The 19410-nt window shown below is 62.7% G+C and overlaps 2 protein-coding genes across 9 annotated transcripts; both read right to left on the bottom strand.

Annotated features, from left to right (window-relative positions):
* Nucleotides 1-400: 400 nt before the first annotated feature.
* On the bottom strand, nucleotides 401-7594 carry NHERF1 (NHERF family PDZ scaffold protein 1). The gene is made up of 6 exons (XM_052687735.1): nucleotides 7154-7594; nucleotides 2992-3150; nucleotides 2399-2552; nucleotides 1995-2035; nucleotides 1412-1507; nucleotides 401-1334 (listed from the first exon to the last, which is right to left on the bottom strand). The coding sequence occupies exons 1-6, from the start codon at nucleotides 7541-7543 to the stop codon at nucleotides 1170-1172; spliced, it is 1005 nt and encodes a 334-aa protein (XP_052543695.1). The 5' UTR covers nucleotides 7544-7594; the 3' UTR covers nucleotides 401-1169.
* Nucleotides 7595-9171: 1577 nt separating this feature from the next.
* RAB37 (RAB37, member RAS oncogene family) lies at nucleotides 9172-19210 on the bottom strand. 8 transcript variants are annotated; one of them, XM_052687743.1, is made up of 9 exons: nucleotides 19113-19210; nucleotides 15207-15317; nucleotides 11591-11632; nucleotides 11423-11492; nucleotides 11290-11342; nucleotides 11115-11180; nucleotides 10471-10527; nucleotides 10164-10240; nucleotides 9172-10096 (listed from the first exon to the last, which is right to left on the bottom strand). In XM_052687743.1, the coding sequence occupies exons 1-9, from the start codon at nucleotides 19170-19172 to the stop codon at nucleotides 9991-9993; spliced, it is 642 nt and encodes a 213-aa protein (XP_052543703.1). In that variant the 5' UTR covers nucleotides 19173-19210; the 3' UTR covers nucleotides 9172-9990. The 8 variants fall into 8 exon arrangements, with proteins under 8 accessions (XP_052543703.1, XP_052543704.1, XP_052543699.1 ...); XM_052687744.1 differs by having other exon boundaries at nucleotides 11423-11489; XM_052687739.1 differs by lacking the exons at nucleotides 15207-15317; nucleotides 19113-19210 and adding exons at nucleotides 12528-12671; nucleotides 13263-13668.
* Between the last annotated feature and the right edge of the window lie 200 nt (nucleotides 19211-19410).

Below are 19410 nucleotides of genomic sequence, written 5' to 3'. Positions count from 1 at the left end.
TGGGGCAGCCCCCAGCAACGCTGCCTCCCTCCAGCCCAGCCAGCAGCCACGTCCCTACGCTGGGCAGATTAGAGCAGGCACACGGTAGCCTGGAACCACCCCCCTCTGTGGGATTAAAGCCCTTTAATCGTCCCAAGGCATTAAGTCGCATGGGACCAGCCCAGCCTTCTCCATTACCCCATCCAGCACCAAAGCAGACCCCGTGTCAGCTCACTACGGCTCGACTCCTCCAGGGGTTCATTCAAACAAACTCAGACTCCAGGTCTGCCCACAGCCAGGACTCAGCGTGCGCAGCCACTTTCACAAGGGATGAAGCCCTGCAGCCCCTGCGCCCAGGTCCCCCTGGCACTGTGCCCTGGGATCCACAGCTCCGCAAGGATTTGGCCTCCAGCTGGACATGTGAAGTCGGGAAGATTTATTCCAGTAAAGAATTTCTCTTCAGCTTGACAATACAACACCTGATTGCAAAACACAGAAACAAAACATCCACGGGAAGAATTTTCCACAAAATACAAAAAAAAAAAACAAACCATGTGATTGGAAAACCTCTCATTTTGGACAAAGACGACAGTCTATTGAGAACCCTTTGAACTAAGCAGTGTAGAATGCAAACCGTGATTGGCTTTGTCTCCGGGAGAAGCAGCAGCACAGGGGGTGATTATTGCTTGCTGTGCTGGTTCCAGACACCTCTCCTCTCCTAGAACAACCCTGGGGCAGGGCCTGTGGGATGCCCAAGTGCCTCCAAGGGCAGCTCTGTGGGCACAGGAATGAAGGGATGGGGTCATCGTGGACGGACACTGCAAGGTCAAGAGTTCCAACCCCAGGAGGAATTGCTGCAGCATAGGGCTTGGTGAAAGTCACCAAAAGCCTCAAGAAAGGGAGATTATCAGGGAGTGAAACAGAAGTGGGTTTTGGGATGCGAGAAGAAGAGCTGGCAGAGGAGATGAGAAGCACTGGGCATCGAACCCGGCCACTCCGAGTCACCAAACCTCCCCACAGCTCCACACACAGCCGGGCGCACAAAGCTTCACGCCAGGGCTGGAGGAGACCGAGGGCACCATCACCATCCTCAGCAGGGATGCTCTCTGACCCCGAGCCCCGTCCCCCCTGTCAGGGTGGTGGGGACGAAGGGGATGGGGGAGAGCCGGTGTCCCTGCCGCAGGGCGGATTCACAGGTTGCTGAACAGTTCGTTTTTCTTGCTCCAGTCCATCTGGGGAGCCCGCTTGCTGGTGCGCTTCTGGTGCGCCCGCTCCTTGGCCACGGCCAGCGGGATGTCGAGGTCCAGCAGGGAGCTGGGCGCAGAGCTGCGCTTGTCCCCTTCCTGCATATCGGGCTGTGGAGAGAGAGAGCTCAGCCTTGGCGTGGGGGCTTTGCCCATCCCCCCTCCTCAGCCGTTATCCCCAGCCCTACCTCACTGTGGGGCTCGCTGCCTTCGGGGCTCGTGGCCAGCGCAGGGCTGGGAGGTCTCTCTGACACAGAGTTCAGCCGCGGCTCTCCGCCATTTTCCTGGGGGCAGCAGAGCAGGAAGAGGGGCTGAGGTTTGGGAACCATCCCCAGGGCTGCCGCCGTCCCTGCTGGCAGCTGTCAGATCCTTCCTCCCTGCATGTAATCCGCTGAGAGCTCCACGCTAATAAACACCTCCTGCGTTGCCCATGCAGGGTTGGGAGGATTAAACCTGACTTCCCAGCTGCAGCAGCAGCAGGAGGGCTGTGGGATGGAATGTTGCTTCCCTGAAGCATGAGGGCTCCTTCCTGGCCAGGCAGCATCGTGCAAGCAAAGCAAGCCTGCAAGCAAACCCCTTCCTGGGGGCCACGACCTCCCATTCCCCTTCCCAGCATGGCACCTGCTCTTGTGTGACAGCATGGGAGCCTCATCCCTGGCCCACGGGTCACCCAACCGCCTACAGGCAAAGGATAAAGGGGCACCCAAACCCGCAGGCTCCTACAGACCATAGGCGGGATTCGGAAGGGACAAAAAAAGGAATTTATCTCACCTTCTCTATATCACCATTGGCAGTGGGTTCTGGCAAGGGACCTGCAGAGAGGACATGGTGTCAGGTGGGGGGCAGGCTCACACCAGGGCCACGAACATCAATGCCCATGGGCACGACAGCTCTGGGGCGGCCAGTGAGGGCTGCATCCTGCCAGCAATAGAGGTAGGGAGGGAGCCAAGGTCGAGCCAAGGCTGGAGCTGAGTGAAGGACACCCACACGCCCTCTGTTCACTCCCTGAGCCATAAGTCCTGTCAAAGTGTAACCCGCAGAGCCATAAACCCTGCCCAGCACACACCCCACAGCCACGTGCCAGCTGCAGGCCAGGCAGGAAGGTGCCAACCAGTCCCCCGTCCCTGCACAAGGTGACACCCCGCACCCGGCTCCAGGGATGGCACCGGACCCACCTGCCAGGTGCGCCTCCGAGGGCAGCACCCTGCACTTCTTGAAGAACTCATCGGCCAACATGCCCACCACCAGCAGTTTGGTCTCGTCGCCACCCGCCTTGATGGCCGCCACCACATCTGCGTGCTGTTTGCCCTCCACGGACGTCCCATTCACCTGCATCACAGTGACAGGGGACATGCCTCAGCCCAGCACCGGCTGCAGCCCCCCGCGGATGTCCGGAGACGTGCGGGGATTAGCAGCAAAACCTCATTAAAAGCAGATTTTCTCAGAGTGATTAGCACAGGGCTCTATGGGGAGCGGGGCAGCGCCAGGGGCTGGGTGGCACGGGGCGGCCGTCCCCAGCATGGTGAGCACTGCCAGCCCATCTGCGCCCTGCCGCCCCGGGACAGCGGTGCTCCATCGCTGACAGAGGCTGATGTGCAGAGCGGGGCTCAGCCCGGCTGCACCCAGGGGTGGAGCAGCTCTGCTCTGAGTCACCACCAGCACTCAGAGCAGGGGATGCCCCAGGGGAGCAACGCCCGGGCACTGCCCGCCCATCCCGTATCTCAGGGACAGGCCATACCTCCGGCCTGCCCCCGCCCCCATCACCCACCTCAACAATGCGGTCCTGGGCACACAGCCCCGCGGCCTCGGCTGGTGAGTTGGGGTCCACAGCGCGCACATACTGCCCCGGGCGGCTCTTGTCACTGTGCAGGTTGAAGCCGTAGCCGTTGGGGCCCTTCTTGATGTGGCACAGCCGGGGACGCAGCTCCTGCGAGGGCACAGCGAAGGGACGGCCATGAGATGGCTGCTCTCAGACCCACCCCGCTATGGCACAGGGCTGCAGACCCATGTGGGCCGGGCACGGAGACCAGAACAGCCTGCGAGCCATGGCCCCAGCTAATTAGGCACAGGGCACAGTAATTGCAGCGTTCCATTAAGGAAGCCTGTCATTATGCACATCCTCAGACAGGGCTCTTCCTTTCGGGATTAAGATCGCCCGGTGAAGGTGGAGGAGGAAGCAGCCTGGACGGAGGGCCGGCACCCACCTCCACCCCATGCGGGAGTCGCAGGCCAGAGGTCCTGCAGACAAAAAGACTGCATCACCTCCTGCCTGGGGGAGGCACCAAAGGGACCCCGGCACTCACAGAGCAGCACCCACATTGAGCACCCCAACCTATAGCTGCAGCAAACCAGGACCTGCGGAGCAGAGCAGCAGCACGTGGGGCATTCACCTCCTGGAGGCACCACCCCAGCCTGACTCGATGGCCAACTGTTCCACATTTGTAGAATCATGGGATCATTAAGGTTGGAAAAGACCTCTAAGAGAACAAATCCAACCCAACCCCTCCCCACTGAGCGCATCCCTCAGTGCTGGGAACCCCACAGTGCTCCCCTGCTCCCTGTGCATTGCTGCTCTCTGGGGAAATTGTTCCTGATGCCCAACCTGAGTCTCCTGGCACAATGTAGAGCCATCACCTCTCATCCTACCGAGATAATAGATATATAATGACCCTGTCTTAATCGTTAGCTCCTGATCACTGGGAGGGATTTTCCAATGGCCAAGCCACAATGGAGTTCTTAAAATATCCCTCACCAAGGGGTTTCATCGCTTATTATTCCCTTTATCTGTCCTACTTCAGAACCCAAACCAGCCCCAGGGACAGGCAGGAATTCCCCCTCATGCATGCTCTGTGCTGCTCCTTGCCCACAGCACCTCCACATCATGCTACGAAATTCCCTTGGCCAGCCCTGATCCTTGGGGCTGGCACCAAGGACACACAAGGTGCTGGTGAGGGTGACACATTGGCAGCAGCCTGATAAGCACAGCCTGTGTGACAGCCCCACAGCTGTTATCAGCCCCATCCCTGTTGCACAGTACTGTGGGGTCAAGGTTCACCAGGTTAGCACAGCTCACCAACACCCAGCTGGGGACCAAAGGTGACAACAGGATGTGCCAGCAGCCAGCTGTGCCCACGTGCTGGCTGGCAGCTGCCCAATGCATCCCCTGCCCTCTGCATGGGACATGAGATGGGACTGCAACACACCAGCGTGGCTGCTGCGTGGTCCAGGTGGTTCGTGGTGTACTTAATCCCAAAGCCGAGCCCAAAAAGCAGAGCTGGCAGAGCCTGGAGGGAGCAGAGCTGCAGCACATCGGGTTCCATCCGTGGCTGCAGGAGCACCTCCAAGCAGAGGTCCCTTGTGCAGAGAGACCGAGGCCTTCCATGCACAGGAACAGGCTGCCCTGGGGCGAGGGTTCTGAGAAGATCCCCCCCACCTGAGGGATAGGAGACACCCGCAGTGCCCACAGCTCCCAGCGCAGTAACGACACCTGCAGAGCAGCAGCTGCAGCCCAGCTTGCAGGAAGCTCCCCGCAGCCCTGTGAGCAGCAACAAGCTGCAGGCAGCGCACAGCAGCCACCTTCTGAGCTTTGCTCAGAAAGAAACATGGGCTGCGAGGACAGCCAGGCCAGCAAATTCACACGGGTCCTGAAATCTGGCACACGCACCGGGGCCCCATACAAAGGGGATGCAAAGCAGCCTCTTGCGGCATCCCTGTCACGTAGCGCCGGGCTGGAGCTGCTTTTCATGCAGCCCACTCCTGCTCCCAAGCACAGTTGGCTCGAGAAGAAATTTAATTCATTTCCCAGTTCAACTCCCTGCACAATGCACCCAGCTGCCCCCACGACACTCCAAGCCACACCCGGGGGGCTCGGATGGGTTTTGCAGGGGAGCAAGCACTGCATTCAGCATCTGGAGCGCTACAGTGCACCGGGCACAGCTGGCACTGGGCAGCAGGAGCCGTGCCGTGGTGGAAGCAGCACCAGGCAGCTGCACGGTGCTGTCTCAAAGCACTCGCATGCAGCTGAAGCCTCCGGAAACACAGTGTGGGGCGAGGGGGGGGGAAAGGAAACACAGCAGGCTGCCGCCACCCACAGTCAAACGCAGGGGACGGTCCCGTGCGGTGCAAAGCCCTCCAGCAGCGGGGCTGAAGTTGCGTTCAGCCACCTGGTGCCACTGCCAGGGCTCTAACACCACTCCTGCTATGGGGGGGAGGGGGTGTGCGCTCATGGGTGCTCCAAAGCTCCCCACTTCCCGCTGGGGTGGCATCCAGCTGCAGGGCAGGGAGCCGTGGCGACGCTGCCCGGTTTGGGGGGGGTCGTATCGTGCCTGAGGCGTTAAACGCTGGGAGCAGAGCAGCACAGAGCAGGAAGGCTGACAGCCGGCCGCTGGCAGCACGCGTCTCCAAGCCTGCATGCAAATAAAGGCGAGCCCTGCCCCACAAAGCAAACAGGACTCTGACACACACAGACCTCCTGTGCTCCCTGCCGGCACCGATCCTGGGAGAATCCCCACAAAGAGGAGGAAGGGCGCAGCCCAGGGGCACAATTCCCTCCGCTCGGTGGCACCGCTCCCAGCGCGCTGTCCTGGCACGGCCGCTCCGGGTTTCCCCAGGCTGGGAACAACCAGCCCCAGCCCCACGGCTTCCGGCTACCTGTTGAGAAACCACCCGGGCGGCAGGCGGGTGAGCAGCAGTATCAGCCCCCGTCAGCAGCGTCACCGACTTCCTGCTCCCGTACCGACAAACTGTCAGCGGTAACCGCACGGTAACCGTCCCACCCGCACACGGAGCTGCGCGGCCCCGCGGCAGGGCTGGGCGCTCCCCCGGCCGCATCAGCCGCGGTCCCACGAATTCTTCCAGCTCACGGAGCGACCTGCGCACAGCACAGAAGGACTCGGTGGCCGGAGGGGACGCCGGCACTGTGGCACACGGAGGATGCCGGGGGAGCAGAGCCTGCTCGTTCCCACGCAGCGCGCCCTGCCTTGTGACCCCAGATGGGGCAACGAGCACCGCTGTGGCCGCCAGACCCCACCGACGGCCCACGGGAGCGATGCTTTCACGCGTCCTACAGCAAGGGAAGAGTCAGCATCGGGTGACAGCAACACCTCACCCTGCAGGAGGGCAGCTCAGCACCAAAGTCCATCCGGAACTCAGCACCAACCTCGCAGCAGTGCCACCACGTCGGCACTACGGGCGGGTTCCAGGAGCCGAGCACGGCTCTGTGTCACAGCTTCCCAGGAAGCGCCTCGGTCGCAACAACAAATACTTGTTTTCACCGAGCAAACAAAAAGCGGCATTATCCGCGGCAGCCCCAAGCGTCCCTTCGAAACTGCTGCGGGCAGGAAAGGTCAGCTGGGTCTCCATTCCTCACCCCTCTGCATCACTCTGTTTGTGCAACCGCTGACTCCTACGTGCTGCTTCAGGCCGACATTCTGAAACCGTGCCGGTCCGCACCGAAGGGCTCTGTGCTCCCCTTCCCCATAGTGCGGCTGAGGCCGCGCAGCTCAGGGCACGAGGAGCAGCCACAGCACAACACCTCCCCTTGCCAAACGCTTTTTGCATTTTAGAGGCGGTTAACGCCAAAAGCCTCGGGGCAACCCGGCACCTGCTCTCAGGAGGTGAAGACGCAGCAGGGCTGGGGCTGGAACTCAGAACTCCCGGAGCAAAACCAAACCGAGCTCCCAAAGCACAGATGATGACACAGGGGACGGACCGGGCAGCACCCCGCGCCCACGAGTCGCCATCAGCCTCCCCCCCTCGTCCCCCCCGCGCGCCTGACCCCGTTTCGCTCCTCCTGCAACACAAAGACGGAGCAGGAGGGGCACGACCCGACGTGCTGCGACTGGAGCAGGGAGGAGAGCACCGGGGGCACCGTCCCGGGACCGCCCGGCCCTACACGACAGCAAAGGCCGCCCGTACCGCCCCGCACTCACCCGCTCCTCGGGTTCTCCGCTCCGCTCCGCCGCCGGGGGTTCCGCCGCCGGCACCTCCCGCTGCGCTTCGCCGTCGGGGTCACTGTGGGTCTTGGGCGGCTGCTCCTCGGGTTGGGGCTGCACCACGAGCAGGCGCACAGCCCCGGGGGCGGCACGGATCCGTTCCACCACCTGCTGGTGGCTCTCCCGCTCCACGTTCGTTCCGTCCACCTCCAGCAGCCGGTCCCCGGCACGCAGCCCCGAGCGCTCGGCCGGCGAGCCCGCCTCCACCAGCCGGATGAACTGGCCCGGCTTGCCTTTCTCGCCGTGCAAGTGGAAGCCGTACCCGTCCGGGCCCTTCTCCAGGCAGCACAGCCGCGGCGCGGCGGGGCCCGGCGGAGCGCTGCTCATGGCCGCGTCACCTCCCGGCCCGCACCCCTCCGTCTGAGGCCGCCCGCGCCCGGCGGCGGCTTTTAGAGCGCGAGGCGGGGCCCGAGGAGCCGCCGTCCAATTAGAGAGGGACGGGGCGGGCCCTGAGCAGAACAGGGCGGGGTTATGCAAATAACAGGCGGCTTGACGCGTTGTTATGCAAATAGAGGGTGGGCGGGGTTTTGGAAACGCGGCCCCGAGGGCGCGGGCACCGCGGGGGCAGCGGAGCCGCAACGTTCCCGCGGGTCGCCCCGCGTCCCCCCGCCCCGCCCAGCATCGCTAACGCCGCTGCCGCGCCTCGCGGTTTCTCCAAAGCCGGTGCTGAAAGCGTGCGGGGAGCTACAAAACGCACCGAGCGGATGGGAGAACCGAGCGCGGGTGGGGAAGCAGCGCGGGGGGCCGAGCGCTCCAGGATCGCTGCGCGGCGGAAGCGGGAGCGCGGCCCGACCGCTCCGAGCGGCCCCGGCCCGGCCCGGCACCGACTGCGGGCGCCGCTGGGGGCTGCTGGCGCGGGCCGGGAGCCGGGGAAACCCCGGGACTGCGGCTCAGTCCGCAAGCAGAAGCGGCGGGAGGTCACGGGAGGTCGCAGCAGTGCGAAGCGCGGGGCTGCGGGGTCGGGCGGGGCGAGCGGGGAGGGCGGTGCTGCCCTCGGTCTTTTCCCGCCGGCCGGAGGGCTTCGGGGCGGTTGGCGTCGAGATGAGCCGCGTCCGAACCGAGCGGGGGGCAGCGGGTGCATCCATAGCGAGCCCAGACAGCAGCACGTGGCAGGGGACTGGGAAGCGGCGGGCGGAGCGGGGGGGTGAGGGGGGGTCAGCCGCTGCCTCCGCTCCGCTGAGCATTCACCCCGCTGCCGCTCAGCCCTGAGAAACGCAGCCGAGACGAATCCCACGGCGGCAGCAGACGCTTGCGGAGAAAATCAGGGCGAGTCCGTGGCATCGCGCAGCCGTCAGCCCGGCGCGGCCCCTTGGGCTGCAGAGAAACGCTCCCGTTTCGTTCGGAGAGGGGAGGGAGGGAGGGTGCACTTTTGGGGAACGCGCCTCTCATTCAGGAAACAAACCCCGGCCCCGATAGGGGTGGTTGCAGCATGGGGCTGCGATAAGGAACGAACGCAGCAGAAAAGGAAACAGACAGCGCTGCTTTTGAGTCCCACTCGGACTCCATCTGCGCCCGGCAGAGCACGGCCGAATCCTGGCAGGAGCCTGCAGAGCTCCTGCAGCGCTGGGAGAGCCCGGGCTGAGGGGTGGGAAACAGCGCAGAGCCAGCGGCTGCTTGTGCTGAAGCTCTCCAGCATTTTTTGCAGACATCAGCCGAGAGGCAGCAGCAATGCCATTGGTGGGAAGACAGAGTTATTTGGGGAATGCTGGACTCCGCACTATGAGAGCAGCAGGGGAGGAGGTTGGTTTTAATTTAACAGGCCGTGTTTATTCTTCCCCTCTCACCTTTGGACTGTCTGAAATGCGCAGCCAAGCGCTGGGAGGAGGAGGGGGCTGTGGGCTCTTCCCCCGCTGCATGCCCCACATCCCGCTCCCTGCCGTGCTGTACAGCCTCCCACGTGGGGGGCCCGGGGCAGGGATTTCTCACGCAGAGAAAAACCAGGCAGATGCAAAGCCTTGAAAATATCCAGCTTTAATCTGTACACTTGCAAAGAAAGATCCGAGAGGAGCGCAGGAGTGAAGGGGGCTGCGGGGCAGGGAGGGTCCTCGTGGGGATGGATGTGCCCGATTGACCCCAAGTGCATCAGAGTTGTGCCCTCTGCAGCTGCCCTTGGCATCTTGAGCAGCACACCCGAATATTCCCTGTCTCCGAGCCCTGTGCAGCGCAGCGCCCGAGGGTGCGACCCGTGGGCAGCTTCAGCCCCATCCGGAAAGAAAAAAGCTTTCCCCTCAAAGGGAAGTAAATAACAATAGAAAAGCTTCAGCTGCAAGAGGGGGAAAGCAAAGCTTTTCCAAGGTGCTGCGTGTACTGGAAGTGCCCTCGGCGATCACCGGGTGCTCCGGGGCTGTCTGCATGTTGTGGTGCCAACTGCAGCGGGGCGGACAGGCAGGGGCACCGCAGCACGTGGTGGTGAGGGGCGCCGCTCAGCGAGCGGCTCTGCAGAGGGCAGCGGGGCGGATCGGGGCCTGTGTGGCCCAGGAGTGCAGCATGGAGTGCACAGCAGGGGAGGAGCCAGGCGCCGGGTCTGCATCCTGCACCCTGCGTCCTGCTGGGGCAGCGGTGGCATCACCGTGACCTCCGGCGATCGGCTGGGCTGATGCCGACAGCGTGGTTGGGGCACTCGGGGTGATCCTGGCACAGCCCCACACGGCAACGGGATCCGATCCTGCTCAGAGCCCTGCAGGAGCAGAGCCGTGACCCTCTGTTCCATCGTAGGCAGGATCCGGCCCTGCTCCTCCCAGCCCGCCGTTCCCGGGGCGTTGCTCCTGTCCCCATCAAACGAAGGCGCAGCAGCCGGATCTCTTCTGCTGCGCCTCGATGTAGTCGTGGATCTGGAAGCGGGGCTCGTCTGGCAGCTGCATCGCTCTCTGCTTCAGCTCCCTGGGGACAGTGGGGACGTGTCACCCTGTGGGGACACCCTTTGCTCTGCACCCCACCCTGCACTCACCGGGCGATGGCCAGGAAAGCCAGCTCCACATTCATGCCGGTCTTGGCGCTTGTCTCCATGAAGGGCACCCCATATTCCTGTGAGGGCAGAAGGGGCCCATTGGTATCCAGCCCTAACACACCACTTTGAACTGCACCCTTCCCGCATCCCCTCCCTGCTGTGCCCCAGTGCTGTGCTGCCTGTGCCACACAGAGCATGGAGCACAGGAGGTGCCACAGCCGTGAAGTCCCCAAGCCGTGTGCCAGTGTCTGGGGCACCATGGCGTGCAGCAGGGGATGTGGCCAGATTAGGTTCAGGTTCAGCTCACCCTGGCCAGTGAGGCTCCATCCTCTGTCCTCACCATTCTCTCACTGCTCACGTCGGCCTGTGAGAGAGGGACAGCATCACCACTGTGCCCTGTCAGCATGGGGGGCTTCCAGGAACTCCAGGAGCTGGCTTCAGGGAGCCAGGAACCCGCAGTGCCCAGAGGAGAATGCCGAGCTCATTGAGCATCTGACACCTGGTGGCATCTGGGATAGGGAGCATTCAGTACCCAGAGGGACATCCGGTACCAAACATCATTCTGAATTCCAGGAGGCAACCAGGGGAAAACTCAGCTCCCAGTTGGACCCTGTGTACGTGGCAGCGTTTGAGACCCCAGGAGACAATGTGGGACACGGTTGGGCATCTGAGATCTGGGGACGTGCATCCGGGATCTAGCTGGACAACCCGTGCAGCAGCATCCCAGACTGGGAGCATCCGCACTAAGAACCTCCCACACCCGGCGCTCAGCCCCGTGCTGCCCTCCACTGGCTGCCGGGAACGCGGCCGCCCTCGGCCCTCCGGCACTTTGGGGTCACCTCCGTGCCTGGGAAAGCCCGGCAGGGAACCCCAGGGCCCCGTCCGGCCGTGGGGACAGAATGGCAGGGAAGGGACGGCGGGAGGTGAGGCAGGACCAGGGCACGCATGCACCTTATTGCCCAGCAGCATGATGACCACGTCCTTCTGGGCATACTCGTGGATCTCTGTCAGCCAGGCCTGTGGGGACAGCAAGAACTGCATTGAGGTGGAACCTTCGCCCCACACAACCCAGACGTCCCCAACCCCAGGGACAGACACTCTCGTGCCAGGCAGCGGGGACACTCACGCGGATGTTGTCGAAGGACATTTTGCTGGTGATGTCGTAGAGCAGGAGTAGGGCTGGAAGGGAAGGGGCAGAGGGCACGGATGCCGCAGGGCAGCACACGTATGGGGCTCAGCCCCGCCGACCCCCAACCCACCTTGGGCATCCCTGTAGTAGGCGTGGGTCACACTGCGGAACCGCTCCTGTCCTGCTGTGTCCCAGATCTGCTGGGAGAAGCAGAGGGTGGGAGGGGACGTCCCATGGCTCAGCCCGGTGTGGGCTGGGCAGCGCGGCTGGGAATTGCTCATCCACTCCCAAAACTCACCTGCAGCTTCACCTTCACCCCATCCACAGCCACCACCTTGTTCTGCAGGAGAGAAGGACAGGAGCTTGTCAGCACGACGTGCATCCCGGACTGGAGCTGCCCAATGCAGGGCTCTGCATTCCCTGCTCAGGGCATGGAGCTGAGCTGCCCAACTTGCTTCAGATCTTGCTCATCTCCCAACAGCTCCCTGTTCCACTGGTGAGCCAGCTAATGACACGGCAAACCCCAAGGCACTCCGACCTGCCCAGCAGCAGCAGCCACACACCTGCAGCCCTCACCCTGGCTGTGGGAAACCCTGCAGGGTTGAGCAAGTGCGAGGTCTTGCATGAACTGCAAACAAATGTGTATTTATTTGTATGTTTGTTTGCTCTTATGATGGTTGCCCCATGTAAAGCTTTGCTCAGGAAGCACTGCTCCTCAGGGGCTGCTCCTGCTCGAAACCCTGATCCCACCACCCCCAGCACAGGCTGGGCAATGAGTGGGGAAGGCAGCTCTGGGGGTGAAGCAATTGCTGCTGTGAATGCAGAAGCACAGGGACTTCCTTCTAGAGGCCGGTGTGGTGCAAGGGAAAAGGCAACTTGCCCAAAGAGTATTTTCAAGATCTTTTAAAGAATGGCACTTCCAGTGATGAGTATAAACAATTTGGTTGCACAGAACTGTTTGAAGTGGAAATGCAGGCAAGAAGGGGATGACAACAGTTGAGGGATAGCTCAGAAAATGGGCACGGGACTGCTCCCCCCCCGGCTCTCAGCCCGCGTGGTGCAGACCGCTCTTCCTGCCTGCATGCTACAACGCTGCATCAGCTGAAGTCAGCAAACAGAACGAGACGGGGGGGGGGAGGGGGTCTGAGGAGGGGGGGCGGTTGGACGAGATCTGATGGCCTCAGCAAGCAGGATCTGCTGAGAACAACTCCTCAACTTGGAATTCTGGCTCACACATCCAGAACTGGGGCAGGCTGCCGTGCTCTCACCCGGAAATCTATGCCCACGGTGGCTATGAACGTCCCGGAGAGAAAGGCCCCGTCTTTGAACTGGAGCAGGAAGCAGGTTTTCCCCACGCCTGAGTCTCCGAGTAACATCACCTGCAAGACGGGCGCAGGGTGAGGTGTCAGCAGAGCGGCCCCTCTGCCCCGACCCTGCATCCTTCTGTCCCCAGGGCACGTTTTTCTGTAGGGCACCCAGGGTGCAGCCCCACAGCGCATCCCGATGGAGAGGAGCAGACAGTGGAGAGGGGAAGGGATCCGCTGGGGACGCAGCACTGAGAAGTGCCTCCTGCCCGTCTCCGGAGCATCTCCAGCCTTGAACTGCCCGTGGGTATGGGGTTACATGGGGCAGCCCTGTGCCGGTGCCCTGCTTGGACAAACCTTGCTGGATTCCCAGGGCCCTGCCTGCCACAGACACCAAAGCAAACATGGTGCCTTGTCCCCTCCTGCAAAGCAAACAGGCCCCAGCCAGGCACTGCCTCACTCCACCCAGCACAGCTCTAGGCTCTGCCCCGATGCTGCGCTCCCCTCTGCTCATCCACTGCAGCCCTTTCCCTCACAGCAGTGAGATGCTGCTCCTCTCGCCCCCTGCCATTCCTCCCCCCTCCAGCCCTGTTCCTTCCCAATGCAGCAAGATGAAGCGAATGGCCCCAGGTCCCCCCCGGCCTTCATCCCCTCATTGCCCCCCACCTTTCCAGCCAGCTCATAGTCCTGCAGGGACACTGGGGGGATCCCGTTGCCCCCTGCTTCGCTCATGGTGTGTCTGAGCGGATCTGCGGAGTCCCGGCCCTCCCTACTCCTCCTCCTCCTCTTCCTCCACCTCGGGCAGTGCCTCCTGCCGGGCTGCGCTCCGGCCCTGTTACCGCCCTACGCGGGATGAGGAAGAGGAGGTGCAGCCGGATCCCTGTCCCAGAGCGCCAATGGGGAGAAGACGCCGCTCACCCCCAGCTGAGCAGTCCCCAGCCCCACAGGGATGCTGCAACATCAGTGGGGGCTGCGGCTTGCAGGGTACGGGCTGCCCCTGCTCATCCCGAAGCCCACTCCGAGGGTGGGGGCACTCCAGCACTGCGGGCCCCCCCTTAGCCCCGAGGCGCAGAGGAAGCCAGCGGCGGCCGTTAGCAGGAAGCCACAGGCTGCGGCGAGGTGCTGCGCCTGCATCTTGCACAAGATTAGTGCTGGGGCTCCTGTCCCCCCGCGGGACCCTCACACAGCCCCCAGCATCCTCCACGGACCTTTGGATCACCTTCATCTCACGCACAATCTGGGAAAAGGCCAAGCATGGGAATAGGAGAGGTCCCGCAGGGGCGGCTGGGCACGGTGCGTTACCCGAACATCTCTCTCCACAAAGCCCCATCCGAGCCCACGCGTTAAGGCTGCTGGAGGCACGGCAGGCGGTGCCCATCAACACCTCCGATTGATTTGCCCCAGGACCCCCAACCCATCTCCACAGCGGTCCTTCCGACCCCATACTGGGCCGATCCCAGCGCGAATCCATCGGCCCCGCCGGGATCAGACACCCCCGTTTGCGCCCCCGGAGCCGCGTCCCGCGCTGCTCCCCCAGCCGGGGGCGGGCACGGCGCGGGGGGTCCGATGGCAGAGATACGTCCGCAGCGGCACCGCCTCCAGCCGCAGCCAACCCTTCCTCGGCCCCTCGGGAAACGCCGAGAGATGGAACCTGTATTTCCAGTCCCGTAACTGCTCGGGCCGAGAGGGGGGGACGCAGAAGTTCCGTGCGCTGTGCTGCTGGGGGGCTGCCCGGAGCTGAGACGCGCGGAGCTGCGCTGCAGGGCTCACACAACATCCCCACACCGCCCGGCCGCAGCCTACAGCAGGCCGTGGATGGGACTGGATGGGGACGGGGAACGGGGCTGCGTGCTGCTGGGCTGGGTGGAACCGGGCTCAGCGGGCCGTCTTTGGGGAGCACCACGCTCCTCTGGCAGCGCTGCTGTGAGCTGAGCTGGCCGCGTGCCGCCAGAGCTGCTGCTCTGAGCGTCCCAAGCAAGGGACGAGAACCCGGCTGAGCAGCACTGCACGTGCTGTCGTTTTTCATGAGACAAATGAGTTGAGGAGGTCGGCTGAGCTCTCTGCCTCTCGGGGGTACGGCCCTGTGTCTACCCCTGCTTCCTTGGCCTGATCAGAGGAGCCAGCCTGCCTTGCCACACCGCCACATGGGGCTGCACGTGAGGTCCTGAACTTGGGTCTCTGTTTCCCAGGTCTGGGGCCTTGTGCCAGCCCTGCTGCCAGCCCCGCAGCAGCACTGCAAATAGTTCTGGATGGCTGCTGAGAGCGACTGCCAGCACTGCTGCCATCTGCCTGAGCTTCCAAGGGCCTGGAGCTGCTCACCAGGGCACGGCCAGCTGCTGCAGGACCACTCTGTGAGCAGCTGCTGGGAGCAATGGGCCCAGCATCACTGGGATCAACGGGCATTGCACCACAGCAGGTTTCACAGCGTTAAGCCTCCCTCCACCCCCAGCAGCCCCCAGCACAACTCCAGCAGCACGCAGCAGGCTGAGCTCTGCTCACAGTGACACAACCCCCCCCAGTTCTCCACGCTTAGCATCACTGACACCAATGGAGTCGTTTCCTGACGGTGCACAGTGTTACCCAGCCCAGCACCAAGGGTTTGGTCCTTACCGTAAACCCAATGCCCACGGTGGCAGAGAAGGAGCCTGGAATGAACTTGCCCTGGTCAAACTGGACCAGCAGAGACGTCTTCCCCACACCGCTGTCTCCAACCAGGATGGTCTGCGAGAGATCAACGAAGTGGCATCAGCACATCGGGACCGAGCGTGTCCCAGCCCTGGGGGGGAGCGCATGGCCGAGGTGCCGGCTCTGGGGGAGGAAATGGGGAGGGGTTTCGGGGGCTGCAGCAAATGCAGCGGGGGCGGCAGGGAGCAGCCCGGCCCTGGAAGCGCCGCAGAGCCGCCAGCAGCCCCGCCGAGCAGCAGATCGCCCCCACGGGCTGCTTGCTGGGCGCTGCACCCAACCAGACGGCTCATCCCGCTGTGCCCCGCTTTGCCGTCCCCTTCGGTCCCACCGCCCGCCTGGGGAGGGACCCCGGCACCCTGAGTGTCTGCAATGCACGAACTCTGCCCCGGGCTGAGCTCCGGGCTCTGAACATGGAAGAGGAAATCTCGGTCTGCACAGCCCTGCCGAGAAAGAAGGAATCTGGCAGAGCTGGACCGGGTCCAGAATGATTTAGTGAAGAGAGCTTCTCCCCTGGCTGCTGCACACAACAGCCGCTGCGTGTTGTTAAAGCACGGAGCCTTTCTGGGGCAGCGCTGTCCTCACGCTGCATTAACGCTGTGCCACCGCAACGCCCTCGTTGGCAGCGCTGCATTTGAAGCAACGTGACCGTCACACACAGAGCCCTTCTGCCCCCCATCCCATCTGCAAACCCCCGAGCTCTCCTGCAAGGGGCAGAGCTGCTGTTGGAGGCTGTGCAGAGCGGAGCACTGCCATCGCCTCCCGAGCTGCTGCTCTGTGTCCCAGGCAGCCCCTGCTCCCTCCAGCCCTGACCTTTCCCTTCTGTTCACTGCCTGCCCACATTCCTCCAAATCCCAGGCCGGAGGGAGACCAGCAGTGTGAACACAAACGCCTCCCACCCTTCTCTGCCAGACCTGGGTGTTGCTTGCAAAGCCGTGCATGCAGACATTCCCATCCTTTCAGGAAACTGAGGCACTCTGAGCAATTTCCCAGGGACACGAGGAAAAATAAACACTCTGCTCACAGACTTCTTGCTCAGAAGTGGATTTGGCCCCATCCTTTGGGATGTGGGAGTTCCCATGGCTGCAGCCATCCTCCGCCATGCTCCAAATGCACCCTACCAGACAAACTTGCCCTACAGCCCCACTCCATCCTGGCTCAGCTCCTCATCCCTGCTCTGCATAAGCCCCCAGAGGAGCAGCACCCCACCCCAGGCTCACTTCCCCCCCCCAGGGGTATTTCCCTGCCCACAGCCTCCCTGCTCTGCTCCACAGCCCAGGCAACCCCCCCCCCCCCCCCCCATGCACAGAGCTGGATCTGCCCTGGAGGTAACAAATGGAAATACATCTGGGGAGTTCAGTGCCACAGTGAGCCCAACTGCTGCGGAGCTCCGTATCCCCCTGCCTTGGCAGTGCCTCAGAGCAGTTCTGCACCCAGCACAGGGCCAGGCCTTTTTTATTTTCAGCCAAATGATTCTTTGGATCTGAAATAAAATTGCCCACAAAAACCCTCTGGGGACCAAAACCCGTATATAATTCCGGGCTGAGGGAGCTCTCACCATTCCCTGCGTGGGCAGAAGGAACTCCACCTCCCGTGGCCCCACAGCTGCTCAGCTGCTCCACCACTGTCCTTGCAGAGAAATGAGCACAACGTGCCGCCGACTGACAGCACTGCTGCCAGCTCTGCCACCCCACGGCTCCCATTGGGGGCTAATGCAGACAAACAGCCCTGCTCCAAAATCCCTGCTGGGTTGCTGTGGGCTGCAGAGACACGGCAGAGCAATGGTGAGAGTGAGCCCAAGCAGTGAATGCACAACGACTTCCTCTGCCTGTGCTGGCAGTAACTGAGCAAAGAAGATATTCTGGGTTAAAGCGCCTGCAGAAGAGAGGTCTTACACGGCTGTCAAGGCAGCTTAGAGAGGAGCAGCTCCAGAGCCAGCCGGGCGGTATGAGATGGGGAAGAGCAAGTGCGTGGCTTTAGATGGCTTTTTCGGTTCAGTTTGGAGCTTAAGCACGCAGCGGCTGGACCCGAGCTCAAACTGCAACGGATGGGAGCACAGCAAGGAGTGACCCCAGCCTGCTGAGAGAGCACAAGGAGGGGACAGAACTTTTTGTGGCCCATTACCTGCTCCATATACAGGATGCAGGCGGCTCCTCGGGGCAGCTGGGTGCTGCCTCAAGCCTGTGCTGTGCAGGGAGCTGCAGCCCACCTTGCCCAGATGGTGCCGCACCACATCTGTGCCCTCTTGGCGTGGGCTCGGCCCACAGCCCAGGACCCTCTGCCAGCTGCAGCGGAGGCAGCGTCTCAGTCCTGAGATGTGAGCTGTAGGGCTGCACATCAGAACAAAGCTGCCCTGGAGCATCTGGCTTCCAACCCCCCTCTAGCACCATGGGTCACATCTCGCTCCCCGTTTCTTGTTCCATCTGAGCACCCTATGGAAAGCAGAAGAATTTGGCAATGGGTCAAATCACCCAAATGCAGAATCGGTCATTTTGTGAATAGTAAAAGTTTTCTGGAACAGCCCAGAACAAACTTCTGTTACCCCTGTTCTGATTTCTTCTTGGTCTGTTTCCTCCCCAGACCTAGGGTTGGCCACCAACCAGAAATCAGTTAACCTTTGTTTCTAGAATGATCTCTCCCAGGGTTTTTCAGCACGCTTGAAACGTGATTCCTTGGTCAGAAACCGTATCTGTTGAGATATTTGCTGCCTCACGTCCCAGGAGCAAGAGGAGAGCTGCTTCTGCATGACAAGCAATCCAGGCAGCAGTGACAGCAAAATCCCAAGGGAAATGACAGACAGTGTGGAGCTGGATGGTAACTTGCCCAGGCAGCTACCCCGCCTGGAAATTCATTTCCAACAGTGTTGATTCTTAACTGCAGCAGCTCCATGCTGAAGAGGAGAGAGTTAAGAGGTTGCAAAGAATTGGAGTTTCTTGAGTCATCCCTGGAGGCACATCCTATGTTCTCAGTGCACAACAGAACTGAGCACGGTGGTAATTGATATTTTCCTGCTAATCAACGGCTGGGCACACTGCCCCGAGTAAAGCAGGATGTAAAATAGGCAGATTTGAGGTGAGAATTCGACTGAGCTGCCCTCTTTCCCCAGCGCTCTGGAGGTGCCTGCGCCTGCACAGTCACACTTGGGGCTGCAGAGAAGCAGTGTGAGGACAGACAGAAAGAGATGCTTGGATCCGGCAGAGATCAGCATCTGCCACATCTCCTGGAGCTGCAGGGCAGTGCCAGCGCGGGGAGAGGATGCTGTGCTCCAGCAAAGCCTTCCGCAGACCCTGAGGCACACCCAGGCTTTGCAGGGACAGCAGCAACTCGTCATCCTCTGTGCAACGTGGAGTTATGAAACGATCCCGAGGACTCCGCAGAAAACAACGATTTTAAAGCAAGAAGGAGAGGAGCGGACATCCTCGGCTCCCTGCTGTTCCGTGGCTGGGAAGTCCCATCTCCTTACCGCGGCCCCGGCGGGGAGCCCCGGGGTGCAGCTCTCTCCGAGCAGCGCACAGCAGCGCGAGCAGCCGGACTGCGCTGCGGGCCGTGCCGCTGGGCTGGCCCCTTTCCAGCGCTCCCTCTCGTTCCTCTTTGCGAGAACGCTGCCGAGCCCGCAGCCCCTCCCCACCGCCACCCCACATCGGGACCGAGCCCCTCCGGCGGCACGGGGCGGCGGATGGACCCCGCGGGGGAAAGAGGAGCGAGGGGGAGAAGTGGAATGGAGTTTGCCGGAGAAGTTGAAGTGGTCGCCCGCCCCGGCGGTGACCCTCGCACTTCCCCAGGGTTCCCCCCGCGCACTCGGCGGCTCCCCCCCCTCCGAGCGCGCGGCCCTACCTTGTGCAGCAGGGCCTCGTTGTAGCCGGTGCCCGCCGAGCCTGCGGCGCGGGGCTCCATGGCCGGGACTCATGGGCCGGCCGCGGCCGCGGGGGGGCAGGCGGGTCCGGGACGCGCCGCTCCCTGCAGCACCGCGGACAGCGGCAGCGCCGCCTCCAGCACCGCGGGCAGCGCCCGGATCCGACCCGCGCAGCGCGGCTCTGCGCTCCGCGCTCCGGCGCCGCCCCTTCGGGCTGCGCTCGGCTCCGTCCCGCTCAGCACGGCTCGGCTCGGCTCGGCTCGGCTCGGCTCGGCTCGG

Source organism: Tympanuchus pallidicinctus, unplaced genomic scaffold (genome assembly GCF_026119805.1).
Source record: "Tympanuchus pallidicinctus isolate F22 unplaced genomic scaffold, pur_lepc_1.0 scaffold23, whole genome shotgun sequence".
Classification (NCBI taxonomy): domain Eukaryota; kingdom Metazoa; phylum Chordata; class Aves; order Galliformes; family Phasianidae; genus Tympanuchus; species Tympanuchus pallidicinctus.
Note: the sequence above shows the minus strand (reverse complement) of the source record. Positions and strands in the feature narration are given on the sequence as shown.

Coding starts and splice junctions, on each gene's coding strand:
- NHERF1 (XM_052687735.1), bottom strand. CDS start 7,543: ATGAGCAGCGCTCCGCCGGGCCCCGCCGCGCCGCGGCTGTGCTGCCTG. Junction 2,553..2,991: donor CCCAGGACCGCATTGTTGAG/GTGGGTGATGGG, acceptor ACTGTGATGCAG/GTGAATGGGACGTCCGTGGA. Junction 1,335..1,411: donor GCAGCGAGCCCCACAGTGAG/GTAGGGCTGGGG, acceptor CTCTCTCCACAG/CCCGATATGCAGGAAGGGGA.
- RAB37 (XM_052687739.1), bottom strand. CDS start 13,328: ATGAGCGAAGCAGGGGGCAACGGGATCCCCCCAGTGTCCCTGCAGGAC. Junction 11,343..11,422: donor CTACTACAGGGATGCCCAAG/GTGGGTTGGGGG, acceptor CTTCCCTTCCAG/CCCTACTCCTGCTCTACGAC. Junction 11,181..11,289: donor TGTCCTTCGACAACATCCGC/GTGAGTGTCCCC, acceptor CTGTCCCCACAG/GCCTGGCTGACAGAGATCCA.